This window comes from Triticum aestivum, chromosome 1B (assembly GCF_018294505.1).
Source record: "Triticum aestivum cultivar Chinese Spring chromosome 1B, IWGSC CS RefSeq v2.1, whole genome shotgun sequence".
Classification (NCBI taxonomy): domain Eukaryota; kingdom Viridiplantae; phylum Streptophyta; class Magnoliopsida; order Poales; family Poaceae; genus Triticum; species Triticum aestivum.
The window spans coordinates 523,902,025-523,917,933 of NC_057795.1; the positions used below are offsets into that span (position 1 = coordinate 523,902,025).

Genomic DNA, 15,909 nt, shown 5'->3' on the forward strand with positions numbered 1-15,909 from the left:
CCTTGTGGTCATGATGTTCTTCACGGGATGCCTTCCTCCAACCTGTTTACCTGCCTGACAAGCGCTGCAAAGTCTATCCTTATCAAATATGACATTGTTAACACCATGGATATGATTTCCTTTAATAAGCTTGTCAAGGTTTCGCATACCAACATGACCTAATCGTCTATGCCACAACCAACCTTTTGAGGATTTAGCAATGAAGCAAGTTTTAGGTTGAGCCTTTTTAGTGAAATCAACAATGTATAGATCACCTCTATGCACACCGGTAAAGACCATTTTATGATTGTCTCGATGAAACACTTGACAATCTACTTCAGTAAATAGGACATTGAAACCGAAATCAGCAAGTCTAGATACTGAAAGTAAGTTGTAGCCAAGAGATTCAACGAGCATGACATTTTGTATGGAGCTATCATGTGATATGGCCACCTTACCTAGGCCAACCACCTTACCCTTTGAGTTGTCACCGAAGGTGACATACTTTCGAGGACTATCATTTTCAGCAAGCTCACGAAACATGTCTTTATCTCCGGTCATGTGATCGATACATCCACTATCAAGAACCCATTCCTTTCCTCCTGACATATATCCTCGAAGATTTGCCATAAGACCAAAGTGTCTCATTGCATTATCAAGATCGAAGTTACTATCATCATCCTCATCATAGTATCCATGTTCAACATCGTCATGTGGTGGATCAAATCCTAGAGAGGGTAATTCGTTAGAGTGAGTTTGACAATGATCTTGCTTATGAATTTTTATAGCTTCGGAAATAATATCACTAATAATTCCAACATCTCCTTTTGCACGCATAAGGTTTGTAAGCTCAAATAGACGATCACCAAACATAGGATCACTAGTATTCATCTTACTCAAGGCAATGGACTTATGGAGAATTTCATCAAGATTTTTCAAGGAATAATTTGGAAAGCGTTCCTCAAGAAATTTCCATATAGTGTAGGCACACTTAAGAGTAGGCAAACATCCAATCAAGTTTCTAGGCAATCCTCTAATGATAAGTTCGGCAGTTCTAAGATTCCTAATCATGTCAATTGACTCATCAAGGGTAGGATGCATAGGATCAACATGAGGTGCACAAGGGCTAGCAATGTACTTGTTCAAATGATATTGATTGAAAATTACAAGCATCTCATTTTTCCACTCATGAAAATACTCTCCATCAAGAATAGGCACTCTATGTCTAAGACTCCCCAAAGTAGACTCATCCATCTTCCTCCAATGGTGATTAACCCAAGGAAATGGAGACCAATGCTCAGATACCACTTGTAGGACCTTGAGAAGAGGTGTCTAGAGGGGGGTGATTAGACACTAAGTACCAAAGTTGCAGTTTTTAATTTCTTTAAGTTTAAGTGGAGTTTTAGGCACAAGTTTAACAATCACAATACATAGCAAGCAAGCATGCAAAGAGTATGTGAGCAGCGGAAAGTAAAGCATGCAACTTGCAAGAATGTAAAGGGAAGGGTTTTGAAGGATTCAAACGCAATTGGAGACACGGATGTTTTTGGCGTGGTTCCGATAGGTGGTGCTATCGTACATCCACGTTGATGGAGACTTCAACCCACGAAGGGTAACGGTTGCGCGAGTCCACGGAGAGCTCCACCCACGAAGGGTAACGGTTGCGTGAGTCCATGGAGGCTCCCAAGTGACACCTAGCCAATCTAGGAGACACCACTCTTCAAGAAGTAACAAATGGTGCGTTGATGATGAACTCCTTGCTCTTGTGCTTCAAATGATAGTCTCCCCAACACTCAACTCTCTCTCATGGGATTTGGATCTGGTGGAAAGAAGATTTGAGTGGAAAGCAACTTAGGGAAGGCTAGAGATCAAGATTCATATGGTAGGAATGGAATATCTTGGCCTCAACACATGAGTAGGTAGTTCTCTCTCAGAAAATGTATGCTGGAAGTGTAGGTTCAGTATGATGGCTCTCTCCACGAATGAAGAGGAGGTGGAGGGGTATATATAGCCTCCACACAAAATCTAACCGTTACACACAATTTACCAAACTCGGTCGGACCGATTTAGTAAACCTAGTGACCGTTAGGATTTTCGGTGGGACCGAAATGCAACTTGGTAGGACCGATATGGTTAGGGTTAGGGCATAATGTAATCTCGATGAGACCGATTACACAAACTTGGTGAGAATGATTTTGGTAATAAGCCTTCCAGAGAGTTGGTCAGGCAAACTCGGTTGGACCGATTACACAAACTCGGTGAGACCGATTTTGGTAATAAGTTAACCAGGAAGTTTACATTGTAATCTCGGTAGTACCGATTGCTCAAACTCGGTGAGACCAATTTTGGTAATGGACATACCTAGAGAGATTACAATCCCATCTCGGTGAGACCGAGATCCCTATCGGTGAGACCGATTTGCCTAGGGTTTGTGGCAGTGGCTATGACATCTGAACTCGGTGGCGCCGGATAGAAAGAATCGGTGGGGCCGAGTTTGACTTTAGGTTTAGGTCATATATGTGGAAGTGGGGAAGTAGTTGAGTGTTTTGGAGCATATCACTAAGCACTGTGGAGCAAGAAACTCATTAAGCAACACCTCATCCCTTCTTGATAGTATTGGCTTTTCCTATAGACTCAATGTGATCTTGGATCACTAAAATATAAAATGAAGAGTCTTGAGCTTGAAGCTTGAGCCAATCCTTTGTCCTTAGCATCTTGAAGGAGTTCCCACATCCTTTAGTCCATGCCACTCCATTGTTGAACTTATCTGAAACATACTAGATAAAAGTGTTAGTCCAACAAGAGATATGTTGACATTAATTACCAAAACCACCTAGGGAGCACTTGTGCTTTCAACCGCCGAATCAAAGTAAGACATTGCTGGTAAGCAGTATGACTATTATCGCCCACAACTCTTTGTGTTCTACTCGTGCATATAACATCTACACATAGACCTGGCTCTGATGCCACTGTTGGGGAACGTAGTATTTCAAAAAATTCCTATGATCACGCAAGATCTATCTAGGAGAAGTATAGCAACGAGCGGGGAGAGTGTGTCCACGTACCCTCGTAGACCGAAAGTGGAAGCGTTTAGTAACGCGGTTGATGTAGTCGAACGTCTTCGCGATCCAACCGATCCAAGCACTGAACGTATGGCACCTCCGTGTTCAGCACACGTTTGGCTTGATGATGTCCCTCGATCTCTTGATCTAGTTGACTACGAGGGAGAGTTCCGTTAGCATGACGGCGTGGCAACGGTGATGATGAAGTTACCGGCGCAGGGCTTCGCCTAAGTACTACGATGATATGACCGAGATGTGTAACTGTGGAGGGGGGCACTGCACACGGTTAAGAGAAGACTTTGTGTGCCTTTGGGGTGCCCCCCTCCCACGTATATAAAGGGGGAGGAGAGGTGGCCAGACCAAGGGGGGCGCGCCAGGTGTGGGGAGTCCTACTAGGACTCCCTAATCCAAGTAGGATTCCCCTCTCCTTTTTCCTTTTTCGGAATAGCAAAGAGGGAAAGAGAGGAGGAGTAGGAGAGGAAAAGGGGGCGCCGCCACCACCCCTTGTCCAATTCGGATTGGCAAGGGGGGCGCGCGCCACCTCCTGGCCGGCCCTCTCTCCTCCACTAAGGCACATGTGTGGCCCATTAACTTCCCGGGGGGTTCCGGTAACCCCCGGTACTCCGAAACTTATCTAATAGTTCCCGAAACCATCTGGTGTCCGAATATAACCTTCCAATATATGAATCTTCACCTCTCGGCCATTTTGAGACTCCTCGTCATGTCCGTGATCTCATCCGGGACTCCGAACAAACTTCGGTCATCAAATCACATAACTCATAGTACAAATCGTCATCGAATGTTAAGCGTGCTGACCCTACGGGTTCGAGAACTATGTAGACACGACGGAGACACATCTCCGGTCAATAACCAATAGTGGAACCTGGATGCTTATATCGGCTCCTACATATTCTACGAAGATCTTTATCGGTCAAACCGCATAACAACATACGTTGTTCCCTTTGTCATCGGTATGTTACTTGCCCAAGATTCGGTCGTCGGTATCATCATACCTAGTTCAATCTTGTTACCGGCAAGTCTCTTTACTCGTTCCGTAATGCATCATCCCGTGGCTAACTCATTAGACACATTGCTTGCAAGGCTCATAGTGATGTGCATTACCGAGAGGGCCCAGAGATACCTCTCTGATACACGGAGTGACAAATCCTAATCTCGATCTATGCCAACTCAAAAAACACCATCGGAGACACCTGAAGAGCATCTTTAGAATCACCCAATTATGTTGTGACGTTTGATAGCACACAAGGTGTTCCTCCGGTATTCGGGAGTCGCATAATCTCATAGTCAGAGGAACATGTATAAGTCATGAAGAAAGCAATAGCAATAAAACTAAACGATCATTATGCTAAGCTAACAGATGGGTCTTGTCCATCACATCATTCTCTAATGATGTGATCCCGTTCATCAAATGACAACACATGTCAATGGTCAGGAAACTTAACCATCTTTGATTAACGAGCTAGTCTAGTAGAGGCATACTAGGGACACTCTGTTTGTCTATGTATTCACACATGTACTAAGTTTTCGGTTAATACAATTCTAGCATGAATAATAAACATTTATCATGATATAAGGAAATATAAATAACAACTTTATTATTGCCTCTAGGGCATATTTCCTTCAACATAAACGGTTCAAATCTGAAATCATGGCACCCGGGTCCAAAGTGACAAGCATTAAGCATGGCAAAGTCATAGCAACATCAATCTCAGAACATAGTGGATACTAGGGATCAGGCCCGAACAAAACTAACTAGATTACATGGTGAATCTCATCCAACTCCTCACCGACCAGCGAGCCTACGAAGGAATTACTCACTCCCGGTGGGGAGCATCATGGAATTGGCGATGGAGAAGGGTTGGTGATGACGAAGATCGAAGATCCCCCTCTCCGGAGCCCCAAACAGACTCCAGATCTGGCCTCCTGATGAAGAACAGGAGGTGACGGCGGCTCCTTCTCGTGGAATGTGATAATTCTTTCTCCTTGATTTTCTTCTGGAAAAATAGGATTTTATAGCGTCGGTTTCAGGGTCTGCGGGGCCATCGGGTGGGGGCAACCCACCTGGGTGCGCCTGGGGGGCAGGCGCGCCCTGGTGGGTTGTGCCCACCCAGGTGCCCCCCTCAGGTGGCTCTTGGCTCCAGAAATTCTCTTTTATTGGGTGAAAATTCCTCGCAAAGTTTCGTTCCATTTCGAGAAATTTTATTTCTACACAAAGGCAACACCATGGTAGTTCTGCTGAAAACAGCGTCAGTCCAGGGTTAGTTTCATTCAAATCATGCAAATTAGAGTCCAAACTAAGAGGAAAAGCGTTAGGAAAAGTAGATACGTTGGAGACATATCAGGGCGCGCGTCTCGAGCGGCCTTGGGCCCCAAAGGGCTTGGGAGGGCCCCACGCTGGTCTGGCGGGCCTAGGGGCTGGTGTTTGGTGGCGGGGAGCTAGGTGGCGGTGCTGGAGTGGTTGGGGTGGGCGGCGGCTGGCCGTAGGGCGACACCAAGTGGCGGGGCAGGGGTGGCCGGCGTGGAATTTGAGGAAGAGGTGGGAGGTGGTGGCGGCTGGAGGTTAGGGGAGGGCTAGGGGCTAGGTTTTCCATTTTTTGGATGGGGAGGTGGGTTTAAATTGGCAGGGGTCTAGGGTTAGGGGGTTTCGGACCCTCCGATGACGATCGGACGGCTCCGGGCGGAGGAGTGGGTAGTTAGGTCATAGGTGGGTTGTGGTTGTGTTAGAGAGAGGGTTTTGGGCTGAGATGAACTTTCACCCCATTCCGAGAATATTTTTACCCCACTTATAAAATAATATTTCGGAGGTGTCGTGGGCGCGTGCGAGTGCGAAAGGACTCAGAACGGACAATGAAGAGGATGGGGAGAACCGGCAACTACGAATGGATAAAGTGTTGAAAGGAATGACAGACACGAAGTGCCGATGCAATGCGAATGATGCAACGATAAATCGAACAAACAAATAAAGCACACGGCGACAACGAAAATAAATGGAAGGCATCTGGAGCATCGGTTCCGGGGTGTCACAAGAAACACCACTGGGATGGGGACAAGACGGGAAGGACCTTATTCCATCTGCAGAGAGCCGCCGCCACCTCGCCTCTCTGAGCAGGACACAAACCCTAATAAAACTCAAAAGGGTATGAAAAAATGGAGCCCTCCCGCCGGCAAGGGTCGGGATCCACCACGCCTCCATGGCCCTAAGACTACAGAAGACGAGGTAGACCCGTGGCGACACCGGTGGGAGGCATGAGAAACCCTAGGCAAAGGGTCCTCTTCTTTCCGATGGAAGAAAGAAAACTGGTTTTGTTAGTTATAAAAAAAATCTTCTTTTCAACAGCAACATTATCAAGAGGAGCTTATACTAACATCCACCTGCACAAGTTCACTATTGATACGTGATGACCAAACAAACAAACCAATTGCACCTTGTGTGGTCGTCCTTTCTTTCATTCAGCTGACCTAGGAATAAGAGCATGTATATCTAAAGAAGTGATGATTGCCAATGGAGCGTCTCTCCAAAAAAATTACTACAGATGAAAATCGATCAATTTAAGTGCATGTATGTGACAGAATACTTTTAAGTTACATATGGCAAATGTAATTAAATGGCTCGGTCAAACTGAAAAATCATTACCAAAACAGATATAACCTAGAATCTTCCTTGAAACTGCACAAAGGTTCGGTTGTATACAAAAGTATACAAAGTCATGAGAGCATATGTGTTTGTCATTCTTGAATAACCACTCTAAGGGTTTTCGCATATTTTTATTAGAAAGATTTGAGATGATTAATAGAATCATCCGAGAAGGCTAAATCATGCATTTCGAAAAATACTGGCTACGAGGTAAAAACAAATGAACTTCACTTAATGAGTCCTGCTTGCCATGATAGTTGCCGCCATAGCCCAGTTTTCCATGTCAAAAACTATATCAATAGAAACAACGCATTAGTAGTACTGAAGTTGAAAAACAACACATTAGACTAGCCACAGTCGGAGTAACTTCAGTAGTAACATCGAGTCCAACTCAGCAACTTTGCTTATATGGCAATGAGTTAATGAGGAGAGAGGTAGTTACAGTAACTTAGCTAGTTACTGTAACATCACATGTCCCAATGCAATATGAGTCTATAACCTAATAAATGAAGCTTTGCATGTTACCACACTTATGTTACTACCCACTATGAAGGTAGTAACATAGTCTAGAGATTTGTGTATGTTACTAGTGTATGTTACTATGCATTGTGGCTAGTCTTAGTAGTACCGAAGCCAAATCATGGGTCTCCAATTAAAAAAGAGTAAATGTGCACGTGTAATAAATGATACATAGATCACCTATGGGTCTGTCAGCAGCGCCCAATTGATGATGATGATGATGATCTGAAGCCTATGTCTGCTTGATTGCTATTGATGATAATGATCTCAATTACAAGGGTGTTGTTTTCTTACCTAGCTTTCGAGAGATTCTAACTTGTCTGTCCCCTTGGACGACTCAGGGACCCCCTTATATACCGGTCGGGTCCCTGACTTTACAACATAACCCGGGTTCTACCCAGTTAGAAGTCCTACACCAAGTATCCTGTGTCTTCCAAGTATTGGTGATTCTTCCATAAGTCTGGACTTTGACAAGCCGGCCCGCTAGCCTGGGCCGGGTTTCCTTTGGGCCTCTTCGTCTGGTTGTATCAGCTTCTAGGATAAGTCAGCCCTTGACCTTTAGGATAATTTGGCGGGCCTCGATCTTGGAGCTTAAATGTCGGGTCATCCTCTGTGGGGTATATCCGCGACAGTCTCCCAGGGGTCTTGCTGGTTTTGTGGTTAGGTTGCGTTCTGGCTGTAATCCTATAAAAAGATTCAGGTTTCATTAATGAAATGGAGGGAGTAAATCCCTTTCTTTCAAAAAAAAATGTCTCTGTGCTCGTGCGGGCCGATCGCCCAGCTCGTTTGTTTTTGAGATTGAGACAAGCGGCCAGCCCATTCCAGTTCCGGAAGAAACTTTCCACCCAAGGACAAGGGCTAAAAGGTAACTTCCTTCACCTCGAACATACCAAAACTCGGCTCAAAGTTCAAACTTCCCTCCCTACAGAGCGCAAGTCCTCCCCGGCTACCTCCCCATCCCCAAATCTCTCCAGCTGCTGTACAGACATTAGCCCCCCTTTTGCTCTCTAGTTCGTCTTCCTCCGATCCCCAAATCGTAACCTAGCCACGCGAGGCGGCCGAGATGACCCCGGCGGCGGAGATGACGCCGGCGGCGAGGCGAAACCGTTCGCCGGCATGCGCTTCAAACTATTCGGTTTCAGCCCCGAGGTTGAGACTAAGGTGCGCTCCCCCTTTCCGACCCCCACCCCCGTCCCCGACTTCCCGTTCCCGTCCCCGTCCCCGTCCCCGTCCCCTTCTCCGCTTTCTCTACGATTTGGGGAATTTTGCTGCTGTCCGCCGTGTTGAGAACGTGAATGAGAACGCAGGTGTCCCCGGTAATGTCGTCGAGCGAGAACGCGTTGATCAGGACCGAAACGCGGAACCCTAACCTGGGATAGTTTTATCGACCCGATCGAGGGTCGTCGGGATCGAGGCACGGAGTAGTAGGAACGCAACCCTCGGTAGCGCGCTGTGGTTGGTCGGCGGTGGGGCGGCGCAGGCGCTGGCGCAGGCCTGCTGCTGCTGCCGTCTCCAAATCGGTTATGTCGTACTTTGATTTCTACTAGGTCCGTAAGTCATGCTTGTCGGGTTCTATTTTCGTAGCGCTCTAATTGATAGCGTGGTACTGGTCACGCAGAGAGATGAGAACCTGTAAACCTGTATGAGTTTGATTAATTTTCAGCAATAGATTGGGGGGCCATGGTTCTTAATTCGAGAATAAACCAATGTCTATGTTTTGCTACTGATTCTCGACCCTCTCCTGTCCCAACTATCGTGATTTATTCTGCCCCTCTGAATAAACTGAATAGTTATTCTTTTGCGTGATCAAATTGACAGTATACTGCTGCCTTGGAGAGCGGAGGAGCAATACCATCCAAGTTCTTTGGGGTGGATTCAGGGTGTAGTCATCTAATTGTATCAACATATGACGTTAACCATGTGAGGAAAATTGTTTCACGGTGCATTTGCTGTTTCAGTCTTTTTACCTGTAGCACATTATATGCTAAAGCAAGTTTCTGAATGATATTTAGGATAATGAGTGGTGCACCAAGGGAGAAAAGGGTGGAGCTGCAGTTGTTAATGACCTTTGGTTGGACCATTGCCTCAAGCAAAGGCGCTTAATTCCTGCTGGGAAGGTACGGATTGCTTTTATATTGCATCTGCTGCAAATTTAGATTACAATTCGTTTCACTTGCATAGCTCGCCTAATTAATGCATTTTCATTGGTGAAATTATTGTTATGCTAGGTTATCTACAAACCTTTTATGAGAGGTGGAATCCTGGTTTCCTCAAAGTTACATATATGCTGCTCGGGCTATCAACATGAAGAGCTTCAAGATATCCAGGTGCACACGTGTGTGCACACAGACACACAAATATATTTGCTTTAGGCATAGTAGATATGAGATATGTTGTTAATGAGCTGTCGCTAACTGTACTCCCTCATTTTTCCACTTTTACTGCTGCATACAGAGAATGGTTCATTTGATTGGAGGCAATTTCCATGAGAAATGGAGCCGAAAAGCTACTCATGCTATATGCAATATGTTCAATGGTATATACTATATTATTCTTATGTTAGTCTCTTGACGAGTTTGAGCTGCATTCAGAATTTATAGCTGAGGCTTTCAATTGATTAGGTGAAATATACGAGAAAGCTGATGAACGTGGTATTCCAATCGTGAATCACAGTTGGCTTTCGGACAGGTACTCGTATCTAACTAGCCACTTACAAAGTTACTAAGTACACTAGCTTCATGAATATTTTCTCTGAAACATGCCTTTTTTCTTTGCAGTCTAAATGCAGGGGTCATTCTTCCATGTGACAAATATTGTGTACCGTAAGTAAACCATGCATCTTGTTTTTCTGTCCAATGTCCTAGTTTATAGTATTTCTTATTCCCTGAAAGATGAATCAATGCTTTTCGCTTCAACCAGAATTTGTAGCTTCTACGAATACGACCCTCTGTAATTTTTCCTGCGAGAAGTATGTGAATATCGATAATCTTTCTAGCTGGAGTTGCAGTTGCTTACAAAGAAACGCCAGGCTACCTTGCTGTTTAGAAGTTGCTGCGGTTAATTTCTCTTCCTGCTGGACGTCCACTTTTCAAATATGCTATGTTACTTTGTATGCAGTGGTCAGGAAGTTCAGCAATGTGAGGATAATTTCAAAAGAGCATATGAACATCTATCAGAGACTGGTCAAACTGAGATAAAAAGCAAATCATCTGGAGCAAAAACACCAGATGGCAGATCAATAAGCATTAGAGCAGACAGGTAACCATTTTTTCTGTTGCATTCATCTGATATTGTAGAATATAGTATGATTACACCAAGGCAGATATTATAAGCCCAGATGCTCCAGATGGGTCTACTTATTGGGAATTGTATCCAGAATGTCATTCCTTTGTAGTTAATAGTAGTATTTTTGCTGACATGCAGCACTAATAAGAGCATATGTTGTCTTGTCCTTTTGTTGCTTCCTGTGCAACCGGTGAATATGACACCACAATTAGCATGGATATTTCTGAAACATATTTACAGCATTGACAACACATGTCTTCCAAGGAACAAAATTACATATCAACATTCAATTCATACATCTGGAAATAAAAAGGAGAAATTCTGCTGTGAATAGTACCTACTATTAAATCAGCTACTATTCACAGTGCACATTGTCTTTTTTGTTTCTCAGTGTGCATTGAATTCAGATTTTGACTTGTTACTTGGTAGGCGCATATTTTGTTAATGTTGTCAGAATGTATCAGAATCTATGTTATGTTTTGGTGGTGATGTATCCTGAACAAATCATTTACCGTTCATGTAGGTTAACACAGTCAACGGGTAACAAAAAGCTGAGGGTTGAAACAAACTTCATCTCTAAACCAAAGATCGTCCGTACCTTGCAGTTCAAGTCCGACAAGAAGACTTCTCTTGATAACTATGTTAAACCCGACGACCGGGTTGTCTCCATCATATACCCAGATGAGGAGATCCCTCGGGACTTAACTGCTCCAATCTTGAAAAGGGTTCTACGGAAATCATATCTTCCACTTGGCCGTTTGCACGTAGAGAATCTATCCCTAGGAGGAAAGTTCGGCTGCCACAACTTTATGGTCTCTGATCCTCACGAGACTGTAGAGCTGTGCGATGTCATTACAGAGGAGCTGACACCTGAAGGTAGAAAGGCAGACAAGAAGGCCTTTGTGAAAATGGTGAAGGGTCTTTTCGAATGGGTGCCAAGGGATGTCAGGGTCTGGTTGCAGAACATTGAGGATGGCTGGGATGACGCTCTTCTGATGAATCACATCTACATGTTTGACTCAGACTCAACATTCGGCCAGTTCATCACTTTGTACCAAGGTGTGCTGAAGCTGAAGGAGAAGGGAGGTCAGAAGTACAAAGACTTCATCGAGCTTCCTCGCATGCAAAGCTACAACGGTTGGCATGCTATCGGGTTTAAGTGGAAAATTCTTCGTGCTAACATGGACTACATAGATCCAAGAGAAGAACAGCTCGATGTACTTGAGAAAGCAAGACTGGAGCTGAAGAGAGAGAAGGATCCCTCAAGGAAGAACGTGTTTGGTCTCCTGAGGACAGTCAAGAATACTTGGTCGCACCCTGCGAGGCACTTGCAAGAATTCTTCCTAGCCATCATGATTAGTGAGTACTTGCAGCTACTATCGGATGTCCAGAAAGCACTGTATGACTGTGGGTATTATGGACAGAATCTGAGCCTCATGGACTTCCCCTGAGCTCCACACGAAAAACATCTAGAAAACTGCTGTTACGTGTACAGGTCACAGGAGCCTTCGAGTGTTCTGAATGAAGCACGTTGAGAACTGTTGATATGTGTATAGTATAGGTGGTCACTGAAGCATCTCCCATGAAGACTAGGGGCACTGACGTTGTGCAGAATGTCACATGTTTGTTTTGCTGGTATAGCCAAGATATTTCGTCGTTGTTTCATCCTATTTGTTTCATTCTGTCTATAGCTTGTAATGAACAATTAGGAAAGGAAAAAGAGAGGGAATGAATCCAATAATGATAGGTGGGAACATTACTTTCCATACTTTGTTTCATGATCCTGATTGGTTGCCTCATGAGATACTCTTATGAGCAGTATTAAATGTCCTTGAAAGAATGTTGTTTTTTGTACCTTTCCATTGTAATTTTGGGTAAGCTTTTTGCCATTTCTTTTCAGTTGAGTTATATGGATTCCTATGAATGAATTCTACAAGAACTGTGATAATGTGCTGACCCTGAGGACCTGCCACTTTGTCATAAACATCTCATTTTCTGACGAACTTCTATTAACTGTACTTTGTTGGACCAATAACTTCTACCGACTACCGGCCATGTGATGTGCTTCAGATGTTCAAACCTTTCTTCTTGTGAAACAGCAAGCTTCAAATATGCTTGCCTCATTTTTGTAGAGATCTCATGGTATAGGTCCCAGTATCAACATGCGACTCAAATAATTCTAACAAATGGTATCATGGGCTAGATTATTCAGAGGTTACAACTTTGTTGATCTAGATGATGGATCATCATCAAGTTTTATGCAAAGACAATATGTGGAGGAATCAATTATTGATGCCAATTATCGTCAAGTTCTAATACATACAAACCTTCTGACTAAATGCACCCATGCAGTCCACTTATCCCTGATCAGAGCTCCTCAAAACTGGATATCCAAAGGATTTGACCGTAACACAATACTAAGGTAGTCTTCCTTGTGTTGAACAATATTATACAAAGAAGGGTATTGTGAAGCGAAGGACGTGTCCCCAAGCCAAGTATCCTCCCAGAACCTAGCACACAGTCCGTCCTTGCAACTCCATCATCCAGGTTTTCACATCCAGAATGGATAACTAGGTAGAATGAACTCCCTCCGTCCCAAAATTCTTGTCTTAGATTTGTCTAGATATGGATGTATCTAATACTAAAACGTGACTTGATACATCCGTATTTAGACAAATTTAAGACAAGAATTTTGGGACGGAGGGAGTAGTTGAACAAAGGCGCTCGTGGAGTGGAAATGAGCTGTGGTCAGTACCGCCCATTTGCACCAGTTATTTTTTCAGAAATTTGTAAAAGGTATGTAAATTCTAATCTCAGTAATAAAAATAACATTTAATTGTTTGCACGGTATAAATATTATATACATACAAACAAAATAACTTACTTTTCAAATTTGTTCATATATTGTTTAATAAATATTCATATTGAAAATAATATTTACAAAATATTAAAAATGTATAATTTAAAACAATACAAATATATTTTTCGTCAAAAATAAAAAAATATTATTTAAATTCACCACACATTTCAATAATCATACGTACATTTTTATAGTTCAATGTTTGTATAACTAAAAATATTCATAATTAAAATTTCATATAAATATTCAATCGTGGCTGATATTTAAATTATATTTTTTTAATAAAAGTCAAGAGTAAAATTATACACAAGTGAATATTCATCAATATTCAGTAAATGTTTGTATTCATCATTTTGTATAATTTAAATATAATATGCAAGTATATAATTTTTTTCATTCATTAAATATTTTATTTAATAAACATTTTAAATGTCCGTATTTACCATACATTTTTATATAATACATGGGTGTATATTTAAAAGTTTTTACTTACTATTCATTTTTTGTACATATAATGTACTATTTGAACAACTTTTATGTTTTTGAGTAAATTGAACATTATTTTATTACTTACATTTTACAGATATCTTTAAAAACTAGTCCGCAAAATCGGCCGCAATATCTGCAGCCCAGATAAGCCCCCCATGCATCTTCCTGATACTACAGTACGGCTTGTTATCCATATTAGATATACGAGCATTAAACACTTTTTTGCATGTACTAACAAGTGGGCCCTATGTGGCATAGAGGCGAAAAAAATGAAATACCACCAAGTTGACAGGTGTTTTTTGTGAGAAATTAAAAAAATGATGGGGTTTCACGAAAAAAAGGACACATGCACTCCTATCTGCCTTCCTGACGCTGACAATGGGCCATATGCCACGATAGCGCGCCAAGTCAGCGTCAATTTCATACCCAACGCGATTAGCACTGTATTTGTACGCTCGAGCCAAGTTATTGCGCCAGTTCAATGTATGTCGCAAGTTCTAGCACCAAAGTGACTGCTTGTGCCAAGTTCAAATACCACTGGTGTAATTCACTCAAAAAGGTTTATTCAGAACCATCAAAATGCAACACTTAAAAAAAAACTTGTGATATGAGATTATGTATATGAGACTATAGTACACCATATTCCAAATTTCTATTCATGTGTGTTTATATTAGTTTTGTCTTAAATATTGTGCCTTTCAAATTTATGTGATAATATAAAACTAGAATATTTATAAGGTAGAGAGAGGATTTTGGCATGCAGGGGCTAGCCCGTAGATCGTGTGTCGTCTGATTTATCTCGTGATACGAAAGGTGGTTTGAGTTTGCATGTGCTTTAGTCTTAATATCTTAGATGGGGTCAATGCATGACAACTTTTCGCAACTCTTGGCACCGCCACCCATCCCACCTCTCATGTTTTTTTTACTTTCAAAATTAAATCTATTACATCTTTTGAACCGAAAATCTAATTTATGTTTCGTTTGCATATTCGTATTCCTTGTGACGAGTGCCTTGAAAGAAATACCTCTTTTGAATATGTTTCGATAAGTTTAGAAACTTCAGCAAGTTTCAACTATTAAAACATGATCAAACGAATGATAACAACTTTCAAATACTAAAACTTAAATCCTGGAACATAAATCATGAACCCTAAACTCCAAATATGAAACCTTAAGCCTAAACCCTAAACAAATGGGTCTCGGTAAAACTTGGTAATTACTTAGTCAATTTGGCATGTCGGAGTTGTAGTCGTGCTACCTTCTACTCGTTACTCAAGATCACGCGCATGAGGTTTTGCACACTCAACCGATAATTTGACAGTGTGACTTTTTATGTGTAAAGTCTTAAAGACTAATGTTTATTGTGTCTGGAATCCCTAATTATTGTACTCTTTCCAATCCAAATTAACCGACGAAACTTTAGTACTATGTAGGCCCATTAGGGTATGATGCCTAGTAAAGATTCACATCCAAATCACATTATTAAAAAAAAGATTCACATCCAAATCCAAAACATGTTTCAACCTGTCGAGTGTGTAATCTATAGGTTCATGCCACCTCATATATACTCCCTCCGTCCGGAATTACTTGTCGCGGGAATGGATGTATCTAGATGTATTTTAGTTCTAAATATATTCATTTCTATCCATTTCCATGATAAGTAATTTCGAACGAAGGGAGTATATGACTCATGCACTTGCGCTTCTGTTGGTACAATGAAACATTACAATAACTATCCATTGAGAGAAAATATGGCGAAATATAGTAGTATAATACTCTCTCCGTTCCTAAATATTTGTTTTTCTAAAGATTTTAACAAGTGACTACATACGAAGCAAAGTGAGTGAATCTACACTCTAAAATATGTCTATATACATCCGTATGTGCCCCATTTGAAATCTTTAAAAAGACAAATATTTAAGAAGGGAGGGAGTACTGTACTTCGATTAATCAAGAAAACTCGGCAGAGACATCTAAGGTGAACAGCGGTTCCATGCACGTTTGGTACAAAATCCACTCACAAGCTTGCATTTAAAATCATCATCTAAAAAAGCATGCAT

The 15,909-nt window shown here is 42.1% G+C and overlaps 1 protein-coding gene across 1 annotated transcript in view; it reads left to right on the plus strand.

The window, feature by feature from the left end:
- Positions 1 to 12,236, plus strand: part of LOC123079436 (uncharacterized) — a 36,233-nt gene extending 23,997 nt beyond the window's left edge. Inside the window, exons 2-10 of the mRNA XM_044502206.1 lie at positions 8,227 to 8,376; positions 9,034 to 9,135; positions 9,228 to 9,332; positions 9,444 to 9,542; positions 9,670 to 9,751; positions 9,837 to 9,903; positions 9,993 to 10,037; positions 10,333 to 10,473; positions 11,024 to 12,236. Of these exons, the coding sequence (XP_044358141.1) occupies positions 8,227 to 8,376; positions 9,034 to 9,135; positions 9,228 to 9,332; positions 9,444 to 9,542; positions 9,670 to 9,751; positions 9,837 to 9,903; positions 9,993 to 10,037; positions 10,333 to 10,473; positions 11,024 to 11,951 (1,719 nt within the window). The 3' untranslated portion in view covers positions 11,952 to 12,236. The remainder of the gene's footprint in view (positions 1 to 8,226; positions 8,377 to 9,033; positions 9,136 to 9,227; positions 9,333 to 9,443; positions 9,543 to 9,669; positions 9,752 to 9,836; positions 9,904 to 9,992; positions 10,038 to 10,332; positions 10,474 to 11,023) is intronic.
- Positions 12,237 to 15,909: the final 3,673 nt, after the last annotated feature.